Below are 23415 nucleotides of genomic sequence, written 5' to 3'. Positions count from 1 at the left end.
TAAAAATAAGAACAAGCCAAAATCTTCTAAGTGCAGATGTTACATATGTGGTGACGAGGGGCACTTTGCTAAAGAATGTAAGAGCAAAAGAGACAACATGGCAAGTGCAGGTATTCTGAACAATTTTGAGCTGCCAGAAGATTACGATGTTCTTTCTGTTGATTTTAATGAATAATCATCAGACGTTATTTGCTCAATTTCAGAGGGTGAAGAAGCTAACACCCTTACCCACATCCGTGGTCTTGAGAACTGACAAATAGAAGAATTTGGAGTAATGATGAAAGAAGATTACAGATGGAGATGTCTGATCAAGTTGAAGGAATATCAGGAGAAATGCTTACATCAATAGAAGCATAACAAACCTTTAAAGAGTCAGTATTTTCGATGTTCCTATTGCTTTATCATTACAAATTCTAGCATGAGAATACATTGCGTGTTATGCAAAATAACTGCTTGTCCACCGTGTGTCAAGTTTTATCTGGCAATAACAGTTCAAAAAGAATTATCCTCATTACAATTTCAATCAAAGGATAATTTGATTCATGAACTAGTTAAATACACAGAACACTTGATTGAGGAAAATAGAAGGCTGAAGGAACTTCAACAAGAAATTGAAAAACAATTAGCAGAAGATTGTAGGAACTTACCCTAGGGGATAAGGGTAAAAAGATTGTCACATTCGAGGATGAAGAAGATGATCCAGAACAGATCGAAGAACATTGAGCGAAGATGTTCTCAAAAACACTAAAGGAACAAGTGTTGAAGGCTCTGAAAAGGATCATCAATAAGTTATTTAATTTAACAATTACTTTTGAAATCTCAGGCGTCGATAGATTCAGATTAAAAGGGATACTTGATGCTGGAGCAACATCATGTTGTGCAAGCATCAGTGTCGTCCTGAAAGAGGTACTCGAAGAGTTAAATTACCAAGTTACATTTAGTAGAGTTAATTTTACCACTAATTCTGCTAAAAAAAATAAGGGTGATAGAATGTATATATCTGAACATAGTTTTAGAATATCATTGATTTACTGTATACCAATGGAAATTAATGATGGTATTCAAATTTTAATAGGATGTAACTTTATAAGAAGCATGCATGGAGACATGCGGATAGAAGGAAATACGATTACATTCTATAAAGATATAACACATGTTGACACTACAATTGATGTGGAAGTTGCAGCCAAACAGATTCCTGAGTTAGAAATTGATTATGATTTCTACAATGAATTACAGCAAGAATCACTTTACTCAAATATAATTTCTAACAATGAAAACTCTTTTGTTAGAAGATTTATGGCTCTATTCAACAGGCTGCAGGAAAACGGATACATATGGGAGAATCCTTAGAGGCATTGGCTTAAAAACAAGGTAACTTATAAAATTGATATAATTAATCTTGATCTTGTAATTCAGGATCAGCCTCTTAAACATGTGACTCCCGCTATGCAAGAACAGTTTAAGCGTCCTATCGATGCTCTCTTGAACTTGAAGGTAATAAGATCGAACAAGAGTAGACATAGAACACTAGTCATAATTGTAAATTCAGGTACAACAGTTGACCTGAAAACTGGAAAAGAAACACGAGGAAAGGAACGACTTGTGTTCAACTACAGATCTTTGAACGACAACACTCATAAAGATCAGTATTCGTTACCCGGGATCAATACACTGCTTAAGAAGATCAGTAATAGTCAAGTTTATTCTAAATTTGACTTAAAAAGCAGATTTCATCAGGTTGTCATGCATTCTGATTCAATTAAATGGGCAGCCTTCACCGTACCAATATGACTGTATGAGTGGCTAGTCATGTCATTCGGATTGAAAAATGCACCATCCGCTTTCCAAAGGAAAATTGATTTTTATTTTGATAAATGCTCTAACTTTCTTGCTGTATACATAATTATTTTCAGTAAAAATGAAGTTGAGCACAATGAGCATTTGGAAAAATATCTTGTGATAGTTGAGGCAGAAAGATTGGTGCTATCTCCAACGAAAATGAAGATAGCAGTAAGTGAAATTGAATTTTTGAGAGCAATTATTGGAAAAAGAAAAATTAAGTTACAGCCTCATATTATAAGGAAAATAGCTGATTTTCCTAACGAAAAATTAAAAGAAAAACAAGGAATGAGATCTTGGATTGGTATTCTCAATTATGCCAGAAGTTACAGTCCAAATTTTGGAGTTCTCCTTGGACCGCTGTATCAGAAAGCATCTCCTAATGGAGATAAGAGGCTAAAAGATCATGATTGGGAGTTTATCAAAAAAATCAAAGACTTAGTTCAAAAATTGTCTGATCTAGAGATTCCTCCTGAAAATGTTTTTATCATTCTTGAAACAGATAGTTGTATGGAAGGATGGGGAGGAGTATGCAAATGGAAGATGACTAAAAATGATCCTCGATCTTCTGAAAGAATATGCGCATATGCAAGTGGAAAATTTGCAACGATAAAATCTACTATTGACGCAGAAATCCATGCCTGCATGGAAAGTTTAAACTCTTTAAAAATTCACTATCTCGACAAGTTTGAAATCATTCTTCGAACAGATTGTCAAGTCATAATCTCTTTCTATAATAAGACAGCTCAGAACAAACCATCTAGAGTTAGATGACTTGTATTTACTGACTTCATCAACGGACTGGGGATCGCCGTTCATTTTGAACATATAGACGGAAAGAACAGTGTTCTTGCTGACTCACTCTCTCAACTAACATTTATTTTAATTGCAAGTCAGGAAGAAAGCGTTAATTCTCTATTTGCAGGAGAAGAATGGACGCTCGAAGCTCAAATTGTAAAGGAAGAAATTCTATCAGAGAGGACGAATATTCAGAAATTGCATCGAATACTTATCAATGGACACAAAAAGGAATACACGACCGCCGATGAAACCACAACATCCCAGATAAGCGCTATGAATTACGACAAGAATGGATGCAACAACAGAAGAATTGAAGGAAGGAATTCAACCGAAGTCAGCCTAGCTCTTTTGATCTCCCGAATATTCCCAAAGACGTCAGCGATTTACATTGGGAATTACTATGGGAAAGCTTTGATTTCCCATTATCTGCAGACGCTCATGACAAGCTTAGGGGAGCTGCCAGACGCATCGAGTCAGGGCAAGCTAACAAAGTGCTTAATGAACTCCAAATTTTTCAAATGATGTATGAAAATAAAGTTGTCTACTGTAAGAGGAATTCAAGCAGGGATAATGCATGGAGTGACATCCTTCCGGATGTTAAAATAATGGAAAATCGTCTCGACAGTCTCATCAGTGTTGCGGCACAAGTGGTGTATCAATGCCTGAAAAAAGAAGTGTGATTTCCAGGGTGTATATTCGATACAGTCTTATCTCTTGTATATATGTATTTTCGTATGTATTGTATTATGTATTTGTGTTGTATCTGGATACATCCAGATAGTAGTCTAAATGTCAGCATCATGTGGAGCTGTAGTGGACCCACAATTATTAAGTTTTGTCGGTCAGTTGACCATTAAGTCTGTGAGTGGGTACGGAAAAGATGTCATACCACATTTCCGCCCACGGTTTTCTACTTTTTGGCCCGCGGTTTTGGCTAGTGGAATTTACCTTTCCACAAGGTAAAATCTTGGTCGTCCACGTTGAGTGAAATTATTCTCCACTCACGATGTCACGTTATCCTATCGGTGTGAAGTTTATCTCTTAACTCTGTCTCCTTCTCTATATAAGAGAGATATATGTTTAAGTTGCAGTTAGTCTGGCCTGAAGCCAAGTGTCTACTTATCTCTTCAAACTTTAGTTTGTGAGTCTTCTTGTTATTAATAAAATTTCTTCCAGTTTTATTTTGTCAAGTTAAGTTTTTATTTTCCGGCTATAAGTTCTTTGTGACCCCCAAGCCGGCGATCTCCTCATTTTTGCCCCTTTTAAACAAACTATTAAACAATCAATGACACAAAAAGTGAGAAAATTAATTCGATAACTAACTTTCCTTTAAATTTCGTGCTCAATGAACCCTTTAAATAAGACAAGAGGGTTGACGTTACGTTCTTTACCCCAACTTTCCCCAGACAGCTAAAGCATATCATGGGTGACGGTACGAGTCGAAATGAGGTGAATCCAAAACTACTGGCTAGGGCAGGTTATTGCATCCTTGCCTCTGCCACAAAGAAAAAGATCGTAAATAAGGAAAAATGATTGAGACTCAACTTATGTTGGTCGATCAAGTCGACTCGTCTGAGCTTCTTGAGGTGCAAACCAGGGAACATCAGCTCCTGGGCCTAGAATTAGAGTGATTGTTGAGGGCCAGTAGAGCCTGATTGTCGAAGGCATTGAGGTCGGTAAAGAGGGGCTGACGGAAACGAGAGTCACCAGCCCCCCCAAGCCGCTACCACAGAAAAATGAAGGTATCCTGTCACAAGGAAGAGACGCGCTCTCAAAAGCCCTTCCTTCAATGGACAAATTTTGAAGTATGTCAAAGTTTTTTTCTTATTTTTTGTCAGTCCCAAGTCCGGATGTGAAAAGTGGAGGATTGCCTTAGGCAGTCGACAACCACGTAAAATTTGTCGAAAAAATCATTACATGAATCATTTTGATCATTGTGTAAGTGTTAAGGATCTCCTGGAAGCGACAGACTGCATAGCCTGAATACAGTGAAAAGTCTGGAAGGGCCGCTTCACCGGCACCTGAGTATAGTGTCAAATAAGCAAAGGTTCTCACATTACGGACGGATGCGGGTAAAGAACTTAGTTCACGAAACTAATGAAATTACTATTATGATAAGATTTTGTAATATATGTACTCTCAATGGTAATTTAATGGAAGTAATCGATATTATGATTCGTAGACTTTGTAATATATGTACTCTCAATGGTAATTTAATGGAAGTAATCAATATTATGATTCATAGAAAGATTAATATCTTATGTATTCAAGAAACTAAATGGTTTGGAAAAAAGGCTAAGGAGATTGATAACTTAGGTTTTAAACTTTGGCATTCTAGTAACTTCGTAAAAGGCGAGGATCCGCTCCTTAGTAGTGCGGCCTCAAAATATATTATGAGTGTGTCTGAAACCACAGTCGTTATTCAAGATACAGTGATTGGTGAGGTCACTCTTATCGCTCGAAAATCTGCTTCTCATTTTCTTGATAGAGGAAGGTGGTGGGGAAACATCTGCTTATAGAGGGACTCCAAGTGAAGCCACGGCTTCAGCCCCCTCTTCCTCAAAATCTGGTGCGTCGATCGGCGCATCACAAATTACTAATGCCCCGCCAGGTTCACAAGTCGATGATTCTTCTTTCATTGCCATGTTCAAGCAGACAAAGACCGTCCGACTCCTTACCCCTTCATCCATGTCGCTGTTGAAAGGGGCAGCACGGTCTCCCGTTACGAGCCTTCGCCTTCCCGCGGGGGTTGGGAGGGTGGGGCGGTTATGGCTGCCCCTCATCCCCTCTGTTGAAAAGGAGTAAGAAGGATTTTGAGTGGGAGTCCGTGAGTAGAAGGGACGGGTGGATGGTCGGCACTGACAAACGATTCAGTCTTTTGAACACGTTGAAGGACTGGTTTCCGCAGTTGGATAAGAACAAAGGTTTGTAGTTGTTGCGGTCTGAAGAGCTTGGTCGATCTCTGTAAAGTTTTAGTCGTCAAGAGCTTTGCCAAAACGCGGATTGGTTCCTCTTGATGGCGATGCAAGCTGCCCACTTTTAGGGATTGGCCTCGATCAAGTTAGATAGTTCTTTAGGCAAAGCTTAGATGAAGATTGCTTCTTAGGAGGCGGAGCTGGGGAGGGCACGTGACGATTGGGACCTCTTGGAGTTCAAAATTGACAACTCTCTCGAGGCTAATCAAGAATCCATTGATACCATAGAAGCCTTAAAGAAAGAGGTAGTGGAGCTGAAGGATAAGTTTGCCTCGTTTATTTCCAAGGGAGAACACAAAGACGACCTATCGAAGAAGCTTAGGCATGGGGTGGACTATTTCATCCAATGATTCATTCACCACGGTCTTATCAATCCCAAATTCTCTGATCCAAATAAGTTCTCCGCTTTGATTCCAAACAAGCCTGAAGGATACTAAGGAGACCGAAGCCTCTGGTAGCAAAGATCACTCTGCCACCTGCTAGAACCTGGGTCGAGAAAACTTGTAATATTTCTTTGTTTCGAAAAGCCGAAATAAAAAAGTACTTGTAATTCTTCTCTCGTACTAGAAAAACTTGTTAATTTTTGCTTACTTGGAACTTATTCCTAATCGATCGCGACTCTATTAATTGTGTGTCATCTCGCAAGGGAGTTTGTTGCACTAATCGATCAACAAAGATATTTAGCTTATCTTGTTAAGTTGGATTGTCGCCTCTTGAGAGACTCGCATCTGAGGTGATCATTATAATGTACTGCAGATCTTGTCGCTGACAAGTGTTTCGATCAACCTCAGGGCTAAATCTTGAATTTTAGATAGCACATGACTTTACGTCAAATGACTGTTAATTTTAATGGATTGTTCAATTTGAATTGTTGATTGGTAGGTTAAATCATGCTTTCAAATATTTTGTGTTGTTCAACTGGGATACACCGACTGATCGTCTCCCCCGCGGGCCTAAGTCATCGCTTACCCCCACCGTGTGCAGTCGATTAGATCTTTGCTTGGTCAGGTTTATTCCTCTTGCTATGTGTGAATCTTGTCGTCACCTACGAGGGCAACCCTCGGGGACTTGTCTTCGGGATGATATTCATTATTGCCTTTCGCGGTTCTTGTTGCTAGTGAGCATAGAACCATCTCTGGAAACCTGACCCTTCAGACCATAGTGACTTGCAAAGGTGGCGTAAACCACCTTAATCGGTCTATCGTAGTTGACCTTTTTTTTTTTGCGTACATGTGTCCACCGAGTTCTAAATCCGTTCATCGACCGGTTCCTCTAGTGTAGTCGATAGAGTCGAAGTCTCCTAGCGTGGGGAAATAGCGGTCGAACATTACTGCAGGCCCGACATCGCCGCCTTATCACGTGAACACAACGAATCAATGTTATAGGTTGTGATGATTGCGACGTGGGAATCCTTTTCTCTTTCCTTTTTGGGAAATCAACAGTCGAACCGTCCCGTCTCAGTACCAATTATATTTTCATGGTAAATCCTTGGCATGCTTTTCTCATGAGACCATCGTTGGGATCGGTGACCTCTCCTTCTTATCAAAAAAGGGCGGAAGGGGCCTCCGCTGATTGCGTTTACAGTCACAAAAAAATTGCTAGTCAGTGGAGAGTAATGGGAGTTTGGTCGGCTTTGCGAGGAATCGAAGGCAAAGGTGTCCTCTCACTGATGGGAGCGACAAACCTCATTTGGTCGATGTTCTAGTTTTTTCATTTTTCTTCAAGTCGAGTGTCAAAGAAGGGGATTTCCTCAGGTGGCGAGCATTAAAAACAATCGTCCAAACTTATTTAAAATTGTCTGCTCAAAAAATGTGTTTTCTGAACTTCTACGATCATCCACTATCATTCAATCGATCAAATCGAATTTCTAGAGAGTTGGAGAGGCCTGAACATCGTTTGAGCGAAATTAGTTAACCATGAGTTTCATTGCATCGATTGAATCTATACATCTACAACGACACTCCCTTTTTAAGTTTAAATAAATGTTTCAAAGAAAAAAAACTTCTTCAAGTCGTGTCCACTCCATGTCCGAGAGAGTTCTTTTCCAGACGTTGCTTCTCCATGTTGGCGAAGTGCGCCAAAAATTGGCTTTTTGAACTCATAAAAAGATGGGATGATTCCATCCACAGGCTGTTAAATCACTGAAATGTGGCCTTCTTAAGTGGATCAGGTAAAGCACACAATTTATGGTGTCGTCGATCTGCAAAACTACAACCGACAATTTGAATGAAGCCATGTGGTCAACTAGGTCACTCTTCCCTTATAAGGATCCAAATGGTGAATCTTTAGCTTCATTATAGAATCTGCCGGAGAAAACATTGCATGTAGTCGCCCGGGCTGGTGCTTCGACTCGATCTGCCTGGTGCTTGACTATCGGTGTAGATGATGCACTGTCTGTAGGCTGGAATCTCCATGCCCTTTGGTCAATCGATCACCGTTGGGCGTGGGTGGATTCTCGCGAGGAAATCTCTCAGAGCAAGTTCCCCGAGACTATCCTGCTAAGAGTGGCGGTGAATCGTTCCTCGAAGTCATTACCGCCCGGAGGGTTTTGAACTGGTTCATCATCTGCAAGCGTAGCGCCTAGACCTCTTCATGGACAATTGAATTCCACTAATAATATGTCTCTGTAAGGTTTCTCCTTCGTAATTAGCTCTGCTTCTCGTCTGGGGCATGTTCCACACTCACCGCAACATCTTTTAGAATGTTGAATCCTAAATTGTTTTTCGAAAATGCATGCCTCTAGAGCCAAGACAAGGAGGAGAGAGAGGGCAGAGCGATTAGAAAATTTTTTGAGCATAGAAGTAGGGGGAAAGAAGTCTCTTTATTTATTTTCTGACTCTCTATTGATAGGAACCTATTTGTATAATTACAGAAAGAATGTAACACTTATAAAAATTGCCCTTAATGCAATTAATGCGCCGATTTAATATCAAATTTACATTACAATTTGAGTGTAATACAACGACTACAACTCGTCGAAGTATTTGAGTTCGGTCAACCGAGGCAACCAATCTCATGACGATCGCTTCTACAAAGATAAAGTCGGTAGTCGACTACTTGCAACTGGACATCCTTACAAGAAGTTTAGGTAGTTGGGACCGCAAGTGTGGTGTGCCGATTGGATCCACCGACATTGCATGTCGGCCAACTTGATCGAGCAATCGATCACTAGATGGCTGGCTCAAATTATAATCCTTTTGTTAGACGCTTTGATTGTTCAGCCATCATCCTTGGCCGTCTGACCGTTCTTAGAATCGTACTGATAGTTATTGTGCATGCACTTATATATTTTGAATACATTTTTTTTCAATTTACTTCAAATGAAATAAAAAATAATAATAAAATCCCACATTTTATTTTATATTGAATAAAATAGCTTCAAAATATTTTAAATATAAAAATCCTCCTCGTTATTACAATCATTTTATATTGAATTACTTTTTTAGACGTTTCTAATAATTCCTATGGATATGAACCATGCTGAAAATCATGGAGCCCGACTTTAATAGCTTGAAGGACCACTAATCAGTCTTAATTGCTTTAAGAGCTTGTACTTTTCCTAGCGCAATAAATGAACCGATTGTCCCCACACGCATCGGATTCCAATGACCAAATTAACTTCGCTAATAATAACAAACTGCTATTTTAATAAACCTATTAATTACTCATCAGCCTCCTCTACTCAAAGTCCCCTGCTGCAATAATATCTACGCCGCACATTAATTGCATCCAGGACCCCACATAACCCTCTATTTATCTCCTCCCCCTTCAATGCTCTCCCTCCCCAGGCTCATCTTCTTCCTCCCCCCTTCCCCACCCCCCATCTCTCTCTAGCCTTTCACAGCTTCCTGCGTGACGACTTGATTCCAGGCTCATGGCGACCGAGGTGACCATGCTTTTGCGGATTATGGAGGAAGCTGAGAGCAAGCAGCGGGATTTGTTTACCCGTGACCTCCTCGGCGGTGGCGGCGGCGCCGCAGCCTCCTCCGCCAATGAATCCGCGGTGGATCTTGACCTCCAGGTTCCATCAGGCTGGGAACGGCATCTGGATCTAATGGTAACTCTTCGTCACCTTGACAATTCAATATGTGATTCCGATACACCCAATCAATAATTTCATGCTCAAATTTGATTTGGGACTAATTTTTCTCTCTTAATTTAAATAATTTTAATCTTCAAGAGTTCTTAAATTTAACATATAAATCAATGACCCTTTTAAGAAATTGGCCTTTAAATTTGATCAATCGTTAATTTATTTATGAAAAGCTGAATTATTGTGCGTTTTTATTTATCTCTTCTTTCTAATTATATAAATACTGTATATTGAAATTAATAAATTATGTTTTAAAATATATAATTTTATTATACTAAATAATAATAACTCGAAAAAAAATTTATAATCCGATTAATATTCCGAAACTTTTGGATGAGATAGACGAAAATTTTAATGGTACTTGAAAGTTATCTGAAGTTATTGAGAGATACTTTGATCAAAATCGATCTTAATAAATTATGTTCTTATGTATTTACAAATTTCACACCTATATTTAAATGATGAATTTAAAACAAAAATTCAAATCTGAATTAATTATCTGATCGAAATTGAATGAAGTCTGAAGTTATCTTAGAAACTTAACTTGTTTCTAATCTTCATATCGGTATAGTTAAATTTTAAATCACGCACTGACAAATGACACTAAGCGAATATTCTAGTATTTGCATCAACAGATTTTTAATTCAGAAATTAGTTATTTACCTCAATGAATTCGACCCCGTCGCACAAAATTTCTCCCCAAAACCCTAACTCTAATCTTAACTGCAGTCGGGAAAGACATACCTCCACAAGATGGACTCCGATCGCTCGCTTCAAGGACTGCACGACCTCAATCTCCCTCCTCCATCTTCCTCCTCGATCTGCCTCCCCGAGAACTCCTCCCTCCTCGATCTCAAGCTCGCCGGCACGGGTTTCGGCTACGGAGGACGAAATCGCAGCGATTTCCAGAGCGTCTGCACGCTGGAGAAAGTAAAGTCCGCACTCGAGCGTGCGGGTCGGCTTCTCCCCGTTCACCCACGCCTTCATGGTCGACAGCGTCGACGTCGATGAAGCGGCGGTCGGCTGCGGAGGAGGACGACGGTGGATCTGAATCGGCCGGCGGGATGATGGCGGCTGCGTGCCCTAGCTGCCTTTTATACGTGCTGGTATCGAAGGCGAACCCACGGTGCCCGCGGTGCGACTCGCTCGTACCGCTGGATTTTATTCCGAAGAAACTCAAACTTGATCTCAACTCTTATTATTGATTGATAAATGATTTCACTTTTGTAATTCTTGTGTTATTTATTAAAAGAAATAGTTAAAGAGGATATATTTATAAATTAATATATTGCTATAATTTATTTTATTATATTTTCGGGGTTTTACATGTAAAATATAAGGAATAATTATGAAAATATCATGGTTTTATGGGATGAATTACATATGATTCCTTGCTTTCCATGTTAGATATTTTTTTAATATTTTTTGCATGTTCAAAAATTATAAATTATGAGCAAGTATGAGTGTGATATTTTTAGCTTAATTTTTAGTTAAGGTTATATTTATAATTATGATATTTGTTTTAAGGTGACTAATGCAAAATAAATGCAAGAAAAAGGGATAAATAAAGTTGATTAATTAATTATTGCACGCATTTAAATGCAATAATTAAATTAATAGGTTAAAAAATAGTTTAATAATTATTTAAGATATAATGGAATATTCACTAGTGTTCTTATTTATGTCTTAATTTGACAAACATGTAACATCATTTTTCTCGTCTAAAAATGAGATATATCACTAAACTATTATATATATCTGTGTGTGTGTTGGATTCTGATTTGTATTTTCCCGAGAGTTAAAGCCGAGTAAAGGGGAGAGAAAAAGAGAGAGTAAAATCAATCTGAAATTTATGTAGGGATAATCAAGGAGAGATCCCTTTTATTCATATTTTTGTTTGTATTTATAGAGACGTTTTGAACAACTATAAAAATGAGGGAACAATTATTGAAACATTGTTAATGTCATTATGAATCTAATTGATTTTATAGATTTTATATCATGCTTGCATTATAATTTGATTTTAACATTTGTAATTCAGTTGGTCAACTTGCTTGAAGTTTGTCGATTGAGGACACTAGCCTTTCTAGGGCAAGGTGGTAAGAATTCCTCGTTGGCCTTGGCCTAATCTTCTGTCTAACGAGCTTCTGTAGGGTCAATGAGAATACCTGAGACATTCAATGGGTCCTTAGGGGAATTCATATGGTTCCGAGTTCCATGGGTAACCTAAGGCATCTTCCACCTATAAGAAGTCAACTTGGGCTTCCACTGAGATAGACCCTCGATCGTCTCAATCAAGGGTTGAGGAATTGGGCTTAACCTCAAGAATCCCTAAGTGATTGTAGGATTGGTTAGATGTCCTATATGGGTGAGTCCCATCTATAGCTATTTAGGAAGGTCACTAAGGAAGCCAAAGGTTGAGTCCTGGGCTTCTATTGAGAGAGTAGGTCATCACAAACGTGAGGTCAATAATAGTTAAGTTCATTGTGCAATTATCTCAATTTGCCATTCTTAGCTATTCTTTTAATGTGTTGAAATATATATATGAAATATATATATATATAATTTATTCCAAATTTGTCTCTTTGTTATTCCTATATGGAGTCATCTTGAAGTTAATCTTATGTTTTTTTTTCCTTTAATGTTCGTGAAATGTTTTATCTAACATGGAATCATTTTAGTGAAATTCAGATTTTCTTATGGGAAGAAATAGTTTAAATGTTGACATTATGGATTGATATATAAAGGTGGAGGCATAAGCAGGATGAACAACATCATGTTGGGGTTAAAGGAAGAATTGCACCATGTGAGAAAGTTCAATTTCATATTAATCATCATAATGTTAGAAAAATTGAAAGACATATAAAAAAAAAGGAGACACAATAGGAGAATGATTATATTCACACGTATGGTGAACATCTTATTGAGAAGAAAGATATTATTCTCATTGAAAATCATCAAGTTCAATTGTTTGTGATAAATGATTAGACAAACAAAAAATAAAGCTACATGAGAATGACAATTATTTTGTTCTTGAAACTAAGTCTAACTCACAACCATCCCTAAAAAGTGTGTTGGCTTCTAAAGAGATCGTATGGGTCGATATGCCACTTGTTAGATGGTTTTTTGGTAGTTGTATCATATTCAACGCCTTAAATTTACCTTTTGCTCGAAAAACTATTGATGCAAGAACTACATTTGGTCTTGATTATCAATTACCTTTGTTCTATCAAATGAGAGTTAACTTGTTCAGAGATTATAAGGAGAATGTAAGTCACTCATTGATTCTTTCAAACTTTGTTGAAAGAAAAATGGATATAATTTGATGTCTAATGGATGGACAAACACGAGGAATAGAAAATTGATCATTTATTTAGTTTATTGTCGTAGAGATATATGCTTTTTAAAATCTATCGAAGCTTCTGATATCATGAAAGATGCAACAACTATGAGTTCTTTATGTGTTTAAGTTGTTGAGTGGGTAAATCAAAAAAAAAAATCATTCAGCTTGTCACTGATAATGAAACACACTTAAAAAAGTTGGAGATTTATTACATGAAAAGTATAATAACATTTATTGGTCTCCTTGTGGTGCACATTGCTTGAATTTAATCTTAAAGAATATTGGTTGTATGTCTCGTATATTGGAGGTTGGTAAATATGCATCGAAGGTAACAATAGTTATTTATAATCATATTTTCATATTATCTTGGTTGAAAAAAATATCAGATTGAACATAAGTTGTGCGTCTTTGAACATAAACATGATTTGCAAGAACTTGCTACTAACAAATACAATACATAATCAAAATTGACAAAAAAAAAAAAAAAACAATTAAGGAAAGATATACATGTTTTATTATGTTAGATAGTGAGATCATACAATACATAATCAAAATTGACAAAAAAAAAAAACAATTAAGGAATGATATACATGTTTTATTATGTTAGATAGTGAGATTATGAACAATTGTCTAATTATGTCAAAAATATCTACACCACTTATAAGGTTATTACAAATAGTTGATGGATATGAGAAGTCATCACTTGGGCATGTTTACGATGCAATGTATAGAGTCAAAGAAAAAGTTAAAAATATAATCTGAAATGTAAAACTATTAAACAAGCCATGCACAAGCCTCATTAAGAGGATATGGAATAGTTAACTTCTTCAAGGAATTCACTCTGCAACATATTTTTTGAATCCACACTTTAAGTATGATGTTAGGAATTACTGTAAAAAATTCGAAGTGATGTAAGTTTTGGTTGAGGTTATTGAAAACAATGATGTACGTGCAAAGCCTACATTTGCAATGATTAAAGTTAGACCTTTTTGAGATAAATTGGAAAGCTTTGAAATGTCAATTGCTTTATCTATGACAAAAGAAATGCAATATAGTAAGTTCTCAAATATTAATACTTATTGGTGAAATCTATTTCATAAATTGCATTGAATTAAATTTGCTTTTAATTAGGCTTCTTCTTAAAGTTATTCTTATTTGATGTTTTACATATGAATGGTGGAAGATGTTTGGTTCAAGTGCTCCAAATTTACAAAATTTAGTCATATTCTTAGTTAACATCTGGATGTGAAAGAAACTTGAGTGTTTTTGAGCAAATTCATGCAAAATAAAGAAATTATTCAGAACATCGAAGACTATATAATTTAGTATATGTTCGATATAATCTTGTTTTTACAAATAGGTATGCTTGCTAGTATTTTTTTTTTTTATATTGTTTTTAACTATAAATATAATTTATGATATTATTGAATATGTTAAACTTCAAAAAGATAAATTATGATCCATTGGATTACACATGCACTGAAGCTATAGATTTTTTTATTGTTGAAGATGATTGTACTCCTAAACTTTATTATGATGTTCATCAAAATAAAAAAATTATAAAGAGGATGCATTTTTCATTACTAAAGAGTCAAATAAAGAAATTAATATACAAACAAATAGTAAGTTTTTACTTTTATTTGAATTGTTTATTTTGATGAAAAATATTACTCTATAAAATTATTTTATGGTTGCATGATAATTTTTGAAGACATAATCGGGTAGTTTGATTTCTATTTTATTCTTTTAGTGCTTCTTGGGAGGTATTTTTTTTTAGTATAATATTTGATTGCTTGTTTTTATATTGTAATAGTGTACCACACATATTGATTTATTCTTATTTTAATGTATAACCACATTTATTCAGAATTGATTGAGAAACCTTTAAACTATTTTTTTTATCTTCAATTCACTTACAAAATTTTTTTAATTGATGCTAACATTTTATTTTTTAATTTTTATTTTATAAGTAAATAATTCTTTTGCATAATTTGCTAACATTTTATTTTTTAATTTTTATTTTATAAGGGAAAATTTGCTTATAATAGTGTAATGGAATAATTTAAGAAATCAACATTGCTTTCTGTTCCAAGTAAATAATTCTTTTGCATAATCCCAAGTTCTGTGTGTTAAATTTATGAAAAATCAAAATCAGTAGTGTCGAAATTCATTCTCATGTTTGTGCAATCATACAATTTTTTTCAGATAAGTAAAACATGATTTAACAACCTCTTGGTTTTCATTAGCCTTTGAGCAAGCAAAAATAGGCAATGAATGGAGACATCTCATAAATGGATGCTTATATAAAACTCATGCTCTCTCTTTCTAAATTCATGCAAAGACTTATGACATTCTCGAAAGGCAATGAACTAATAAATTTTATGATAAGCATTATTACAATAATTAGGTGCTCTCCTGAGCAACATCTAAATTAATGTGAGAGAACATGTAAACACTTTATAATTGAAAAGTGGGAAAGATTTGAAAGAAGAAGAATTCAACGATGATGAACGAACAAAAGTTAAAAAAAAAATTAACTTCAAGTGAGCCATAATTAAAGTATTTTCTTACCTCATTGTATTCATGATTATATTTCTCACAATGATTCTAAAATAAAAACTTGGTTAACTAATTTTCTAATGATATGTATATTTTTAAAAACCAGTGCATCAACAACCTATTTATCAAAGCATCTGAGCATATGATTTGATATGCAATACCTCATCAACAAATTTTCATCATTCGATATAAATTTTGAGATATGATTTAAGATTTCGACTTCGTAAATTTTTATACATAAATCTACATCAACGAATAAATGCGATGCCTAGTTGAAAAATAATAGGAGATTGATCGGAAGTAATTGGCTCTAACAATTAAAAATAAGAGTGAAAAATCATTCAACCAAAAAATGTTACAAAGAGTTTTGTCAAGTAAGAACATTATAAGATAAACAAATTGCCGATTGTACTTACTAAAAGATAGGTAAGCATTAGGAAGTTTTAAAAGTTATGAGTTACATACACATTTTTTAAATTCAATAAATTTAACCTCACACTTTTTTCTCTGGCTTTCAAAATACAGTTGAAATATCTCGATATAAATCACAATTTTGAAATGTTGATAGCAAGAGTAAAAATTAGATTCCATAATTTGTTTTTTTCTAATGGGGAGATTTTAGAGGTGTCAAGTCAGATTCACGGGTCTGGTTCTGGTTTGTGCATGACCCAACACAAAAGTGCTTGACATTACTTAACCTGAATATGAAAAAAGTCAAAAAGTTTAGCATAAACATGATCCTCATTTAACCTGCCAACCAAACTCGTACCATAGAAACCATTTAAAACGAGGAATAACAACTATTTGGGTCAATTTTAAGTCAAATTCAGGTCAATTTCGGGTAAATTTTGAGTTGATGGGTAATTTTGGGTAATTGAGTAAGTTTTGGATGAATTCCAGGTTGACAGGTTAACACGAACCAAAACATTACAAGAGTTAGAATTCCTGACACAAATTCGATAAAAAGATTAGTCGGATCATGCCAAACCTAATTTTTTAAGTCGTGTTCCAGCTGAGTTGGTGTGTCATGTCAATTTTTTACACCTCAATGTAATTCTCAGCATAAACACATGTAATGAAGAATTTCTCAGAAGAGCAAAAATTTAATAAAATCTAAAAATTATTTCAATATAATGATAAATTTTTGTCATTTTTTATAGCAAATGACAATGTCTAATTCACAATGTAGATTTTTAAAGGTGTTTTGCATAATTGATAAGCTCCTCTAACGATCTGTTTGGGGCAGCTGCAGCTTATCCAACTTATCCTGATAATCTGGGTGATAAGCAGCTGATCCGGATAAGCTGTCTGTCTGTTTAGTTTGTGCGTTTAGAGAATAGCTGATTCTAGAAAAATGAACAATTTGCTACTGTTTTGGATAAGCTGCAGCTTTTGGTTTGTGTGTTTTGTAAGCATCTGATTTGCGTATTTTTTTAGTTAAAAGAACAATCTGGCACGTAAACTTGGTATTGTTCTAATTAACCTACTTTAGAACTCATTTGACACATACATGCCGCCAAAAATTTGATATTTACAAATTTACCAACATTCTCAACTCAATTATAAAGGGAAGATAAAAATGAAGATTCAAGAACATGAAAATACAAATTATTCTTAAAATTTAATGTTCAAATGTTAGGACAAGAAAACACCAAATATTTATATCACTTAAATATTTCGGAACACATCATATAAGCACAGTTAAAGCACAGTTAACTAAATAAAAGTGAAATACACCTTAACACACTAATATCTACTATAATGAGACAAAAAAAAAGTTCAATTAACAATGGCAATGAGAATTACCCTTAAGCAATAGATCCACCTCCTCCTGAGCATCTAAATCTTGAATCTAAATTTTGAATATATACTTAGGATTATGATAAAACATTTGCAAATCTAATCGAGCAATAACGAAATGTTCAAAGAAACAGTGGAGAGTTTGTCGACTTGCATAGAAAGCCTTGGTGCAGCGTGAAACAAATCTTCATAAAATAAAATGCATAAAAAATAGTTCAACAAAATAAAAACAAATAAAGCAGGTGTGAGCAACAGTGGACAATTCGACACGATCATGTACAACATTTTAGATTTCGCCATTTTTAATTAGATTATTTTGTAACCTAACCTCATTGATCTTTCCAAATGCGAGCAAATGGGGTATCTACCGACCTAAAAGTGAAGGAAGATCGGAGAATTAAACCTAATCCTTTGAGGAGAAGATCAAAAGCTATCGATTTCCTTCGGCCGACACTTTGAAACAAAACAACTTATCCTTCGAAACCGAGGAGGAAGGAGAAGAACATAGACCTACAATTCACAAGTGAGGAGGAATAGACGACCCTTCGAAACCAAGGAGGAAGGACGAAGGAGAAGAAAACAGTTTGACATTTCGAAACCGATGAACGAGGAGGGGCACTACCAGTCTTTCGCTTCTATGAAACGCGGATCGCGGGTAGGACCCCACGATCTACGTCTAATAATAACATGCGAACGAAGTTTTAAAAAATGCCACCGAAATGAGATTTCCAAATAGACGGTCGCGTTTTGAAAACGTCACCGCTGCAAAGAAGCTCTCCCAAACACAACCTAAATCAACACTTAAATGAATTCCAAAAAAAAAAAAAAAAAAAAAAAAAAACTCATAAAATTATTATTTTTACGGAAGATATTTGACATGACATGAGTGGGCTCTTGGCAGCGGTATAATTAATATATCCGCACTAAATAGAGCGATAATAATCTTCTAAATTTGTAATATCTTAAAATTAATCGAAAAGAAAAAAAAAATTGTGGCAGGCAAGTTCCCCGATCTACTTGCAGAGCGAAATCAGAATCAGAAACGAGGCAAAACAGTGGGAGGAATTTCGAAGACGATTGCAACAATCATCCATCCTCGCTGCTCCCGTCGCCTCCGTAGATATGCTCTCTATCTTATTGCCGCTTCCGCCCGTCTCTGTATATCGATGCATTTGATTAGGGTTTGGTTTGTCTTTGATACGGAAGAGGGGTGGAAGGGGGAGATATTAGGATTCGAGGGTTTGTGAGGTGTGGATGGATCCGGAGCAAACCTTCCTGCGCGTCCACGCGCGGCTTTCAGGGATGTTGTCTCAGCTCCTGACGCCGAGGATTCGAATGGTGTTGGAGTATGTCTACCTCGCCGTCGCCGTTGCGCTCTTTTGCTTGCTTGTGGTCATGCACATCAACTTCCTTCAGCAGGCAGGTGAGCTGAGAGGTTTCTGCGTGGAATTTGCTTGCGTTTAATTCATCGTTTTGGGGCCCTTTAGTTTATCAGCAATGTGGTTTCTTGCTATACTACATAAAATTTCAATCAATAAATTTTTTTTGGCATTTTAATACGCGGATGAAATAAAAAACTGAGAACTATTTGGTAGACAGTGTGTAGATTGGTACACATTGTTGAGAATAGGTGAGACCTAATTGAAACCGCAATACACCAAAAACACAGAACTCTCGTTCTTCAAATCGATGACTGTTTTGTTGTTGCTGCTGTTGCAAATTTCAAAATATTTTGATTGTGCATAATTTCAACTATTATTACTTTGATAAAACATCAGAATTATACCCCCAATTTAGGACAACCAGAAGTACAATAAAATTCTCAATAACGCCCTTAATGTAATAATCCACAAACATTGAATACATTTTAGGGGCTCTGCCACAAAGCCTTGCCTAGTTTCAATCCCCATGAGAAGTTTTCTTAAATTCTGATGCCTGATTAATGGTCTGTTCACAGCGGATTTTTTCTCACCTTTGTTTCTAAAGAACTGGCATAGTTTTGTTTGACTATAAATTTTTTAATGTTTTTGCTTAGTAAGAATTTCTTACAACTAAATCTATGAAGTGGCGGTTATAAGAAAATTATTCTCCAACTTTTAAAAAGGAGAAAGTCTATAATACTCACTGTACTTTCAAAAAATAATTTTCTCACAATAATTCTATGAAAGCTGTTACAAATAGTAGCAACAATTCCAAAGTGTTCCCATGTCTTAAATTGTTACGTTTTGTAACCTATTATATTGTGGTGTGGTCGTAAGAAATTTATTTGTATAAAATTAAAATATGGGGCTGTCAAAAATTAACCTGACACGCCAACACGTCTCGAACCCAACACGAAAAATCTGGGTTAGGGTTGACTCGAATATTTCTCGAGTCAAGTTATGGTCAGAAAATTCAACCCGTTTATTAGTCTGGTTTAGTTCGGGTTGAACCCAAAAACCCAAAAATGACCCAAATAAGCGTGAAAGTTTGGGTCGGTTTTGGGTTAACTGGTCAAGCTCTTATTCAGGTCGTAGTTTTTGACCCGTTATTATTTGGGTCGGGTTCGGGTTAACCAAATTCAGGTCAGACCCAAACCCGACCCGTTGACACCCCTATTAAAATCAAATATCTCCATTTTCTTTAGCTTCACTAAAACTCGAGGCAGACATGATTCAAAAATTTTTATGATCACTTGATTATCCAACAGGTGCATCAAAATTATTTCAATGAATGGTTTTGATTGTGTGAGAACATAATTTTGCCTTTAATGAGTAAAATATTTAAACTAGCTTGGAATCAAGTACATGGGATGTTGGTTGTATTTAAGGGTGTAATTGATGGTCTTGATTGGCGAAATAATGATAAAACTAGACTTTAAGTAGGTTGCTATATGCTATCCCATCATACTTATTTTTTGTTATATTTGTTGAATTAATAAACTAGCGAGACATAAATGAAAATTGACCGATAAATAATATTTATTATAAACATCACAAACATTTTATGTGTATCTGGCTTTCTTCAAGTACCACCTTGATGGAAAAATAAAATAGGTTTATATTATTCTCTAGTCTATCGTCAGGCTTGAGAAATGCTTAGTTGGAGCTTCTATGCACATGAATTTTAAATAACATGGATGCTTGGTAGGTATTGCAATATTTTTTTAGTTTTTCTTTAACTTAAGGAAAGTAATTGTGGATTTATCGTAGCATATTAAAATTTTGGATTTACCACATGCACACTATTTATCTTGACCATATATGTCCTATCTTTGAATGCTACCTACATCAATGTTTAAAAAAGCATTCAAGGCTTTCGCCTTGAGGCATGCCTCGATTCGAGGCGCTTGCACAACAACTTGAAGCGTAAGCCTTGTCAGTGCTGGCGAGGCCTATGCCTATCTACAGTGAGGTGTCACCTCCAAATGTTTACGCCTTGAATCGAATGAGGCGTCGAAGCAAATTACTTAATTTAAAGTTGTCTTAACTGCCATATCACACAACATAGGGCTAGAGCGTCATTGTGAGACCTTTGTTGCTTTTTTCCTTACGCTTTATCCCGAACCTTCTAGCACGTTTGCGTCAAGTAGTCGTCTGATTGTCGAAGTCCAAGTTCGTCCCGAGCATTGAAGGCTTCTACTTCTTTCCGAGCCTTCTGCATCCTGAGCGTCGAAGTCCAATCAAAGGCTTATGTGCCTTTTGGGTTCTTGAGATGATGTCTTCTGGGTTCTTTTGTGCCGTCATCTTCTGTATCCTATCCACTATAGAAGTCCAGCTCTGTGTCAACTTCCGTATCGAGCCTTCTAGAGCCTCAAAGAATTGGGTGATATGTATTTAAATGACTATTATAAGTAGATGTACTTTGTTGTTTATTAAATTGTTAGATTTATAAATAGGTTTAAATTAATTTTAGGGGAATTTACTCATTTACATGCATACCGCCCAATTCTTTTTAAAGCTCAGGGCATTAGATTTATAAGAATTGGGTGGTACTTATGTACATCCCTCTTAATTATAATTTTAATTCTTATGTTTAATTTTATTTGTTTTTATTTTGTTTTGTTTTGAGGCTTATGCCTTAATTTGCGTCGAGGCTTACGCTGTCCTCTCAAAGAAAAAGTACCTCAATCCTCGATTTCGTCTTTTAAAACATTTACCTACATAACACACCAGTTGTATCAAAAAAATATTATGACTCCACTTAAACGTGACAAGCTCATGGATATCTTTCATCCATCAAACCGTTATTAAAACAGAGAAGCTACCCTCTTTTGCTCGTTTGCACCAAATGGGCAAGTCCCTTTCAATGGGGTTGTCGGTGGGCTTGTGTATAATTGTGTGGTTGTTTTGGTCCTTTGGATAGGGCTATAATCGAGTCGAGCTGAGCCGAATATATCATGGATTGATGTTGGTGTGGTCAGGTTACAAGTTCATGTTTGGTTCTAGCTTGTGTTCAGCTTTCACATATATGTTTTTAGTTGACATCTTTAAATTTTCTTGTAATCATATTTGACTTGCTTAAACTAATTGAAAGAATACTTATACGATCTAATAAACAAGCTCAAAATTCAAGTAATTCGTTAAAAAATAATTTTACAAATTTAAATGAACAAGCAATTACTCATTCCACTATATGTAATTATTTAAGATAATAAAGAAGCCACGAACCATCTTTCTCGCGATCATATAACATTAATAAGTTGCACTTATGCCTTTAGTTTCTTACACTTCTTAATACCACTTTATTGAGATTTAGTCAAAATTTAGGTTAAATCACGCCAATCTAATTTTTGGGGCAAGTAATTCTTGTGCCACAAATTATTGAGTATTCAACTTATGGGATTTTACCGCTTTCACTTGTTTTGCATTGCCAATTCTATCACAAATCCTTTAAACATCAATAATTTCGTTGAGTTCTTACATTAACAAAGTTATCATTTGTATTTTTTTTTCCCATTTTTATGATTGAGGCTTTAAACTTTTGAGAGTCTTGAGATTCTGGGTAGGGGTGGAAGGGGTGATGAGGGGTTAGAGCACATGTGAGTCTAAAAAGTTAGGAAGTAAATTAACTATTAGGATATTTTATTAATTATAAACTGTTATTTTATTTTTGTAAAATTTGGAGTATTATTAAATTATTGATAATATTGACACACCTCTAATTTATTTGATTAAGCACGAAACACTATTATTACTATACAACAATAACAAGAACAAGCCTTTATCCCACTAAATGGTGCCGGCTACATGAATCCTTTTTCCCATTGCTTCCTATTGAGTGTCATATTTTCATTTAATTATATTAAATCAAGATAATTTTTTATACAATATGCCCAAACCTTTCTAGGTCTACCTCTATCTTTCTTAATATAAATCGAATCTAAAACATCTACTCTCCTAATCGGATTATCATATAGTCCACGTTTAATGTGACCAAACCATCGAAGACGACTTTCTCTAATTTTGTCAGTGACTGGAGCTACACCAACCCTACCACGGATATATTTATTTTGCATATTGTCTCTAAGTGTAAAGCCACTCATCCACCTAATCATTACCTAATCATTCTCATTTTTAATCATTCTCATTTTGGCAACACTTAACTTAGTTTTATGCTTCTTTTTTAAAGGCCAACATTCAACGACATAGAGTATTGCAGGTTTCACCACCATCTTATAAAATTTTCCTTTCAGTCTAAGCGTACTTTTCTATCACATAATATGCCTGGAGCATTCCTCCACTTCAATCAACCAACTTAAATTCTACTAAATAACATTCCCATCTATATCACCATCACTTTGAATAATAGGTTCGAGATATCTAAATGTTCGCACCTTTTAATAATTTGATCACCCATAGTTTTTCTTTCACTAGAGCTATTATTACTAAAATTACATTCCATGTATTCAATATTAACTCTATTCAAACGAAGGTCTTTAGACTCCAATGTAGACCTCCATAATTCAAGTTTTTTCTGAGCTTTCTCTCTCGTCTTATTTACGAGAAGGATATCATCAACAA

General features: G+C 35.5%; 2 protein-coding genes across 3 annotated transcripts in view; both read left to right on the top strand.

Moving 5' to 3' along the window:
* The first annotated feature begins 9297 nt into the window (after positions 1–9297).
* On the top strand, positions 9298–10722 carry LOC110020544. Its single transcript, XM_020718687.1, has 2 exons — positions 9298–9675; positions 10441–10722. The coding sequence occupies exons 1-2, from the start codon at positions 9493–9495 to the stop codon at positions 10720–10722; spliced, it is 465 nt and encodes a 154-aa protein (XP_020574346.1). The 5' UTR covers positions 9298–9492.
* A 7651-nt stretch (positions 10723–18373) lies between these two features.
* Positions 18374–23415, top strand: part of LOC110018023 (membralin) — an 87600-nt gene continuing 82558 nt past the window's right edge. For both annotated transcript variants that reach the window (XM_020715235.1, XM_020715234.1), the window contains exon 1: positions 18374–18832. In XM_020715235.1, coding sequence (XP_020570894.1) covers positions 18668–18832 — 165 coding nt within the window. In that variant the 5' untranslated portion in view covers positions 18374–18667. The remainder of the gene's footprint in view (positions 18833–23415) is intronic.

Source organism: Phalaenopsis equestris, unplaced genomic scaffold (genome assembly GCF_001263595.1).
Source record: "Phalaenopsis equestris unplaced genomic scaffold, ASM126359v1 Scaffold000002, whole genome shotgun sequence".
NCBI lineage: Eukaryota > Viridiplantae > Streptophyta > Magnoliopsida > Asparagales > Orchidaceae > Phalaenopsis > Phalaenopsis equestris.
This window is presented reverse-complemented; position numbering and strand designations above follow the sequence as displayed.

Excerpts from the sequence above, each read along its gene's own strand:
- LOC110020544 (XM_020718687.1), top strand. The coding sequence starts at position 9,493 with ATGGCGACCGAGGTGACCATGCTTTTGCGGATTATGGAGGAAGCTGAG. Across the intron at positions 9,676-10,440 it reads AACGGCATCTGGATCTAATG|TCGGGAAAGACATACCTCCA; the intron begins GTAACTCTTCGT and ends TCTTAACTGCAG.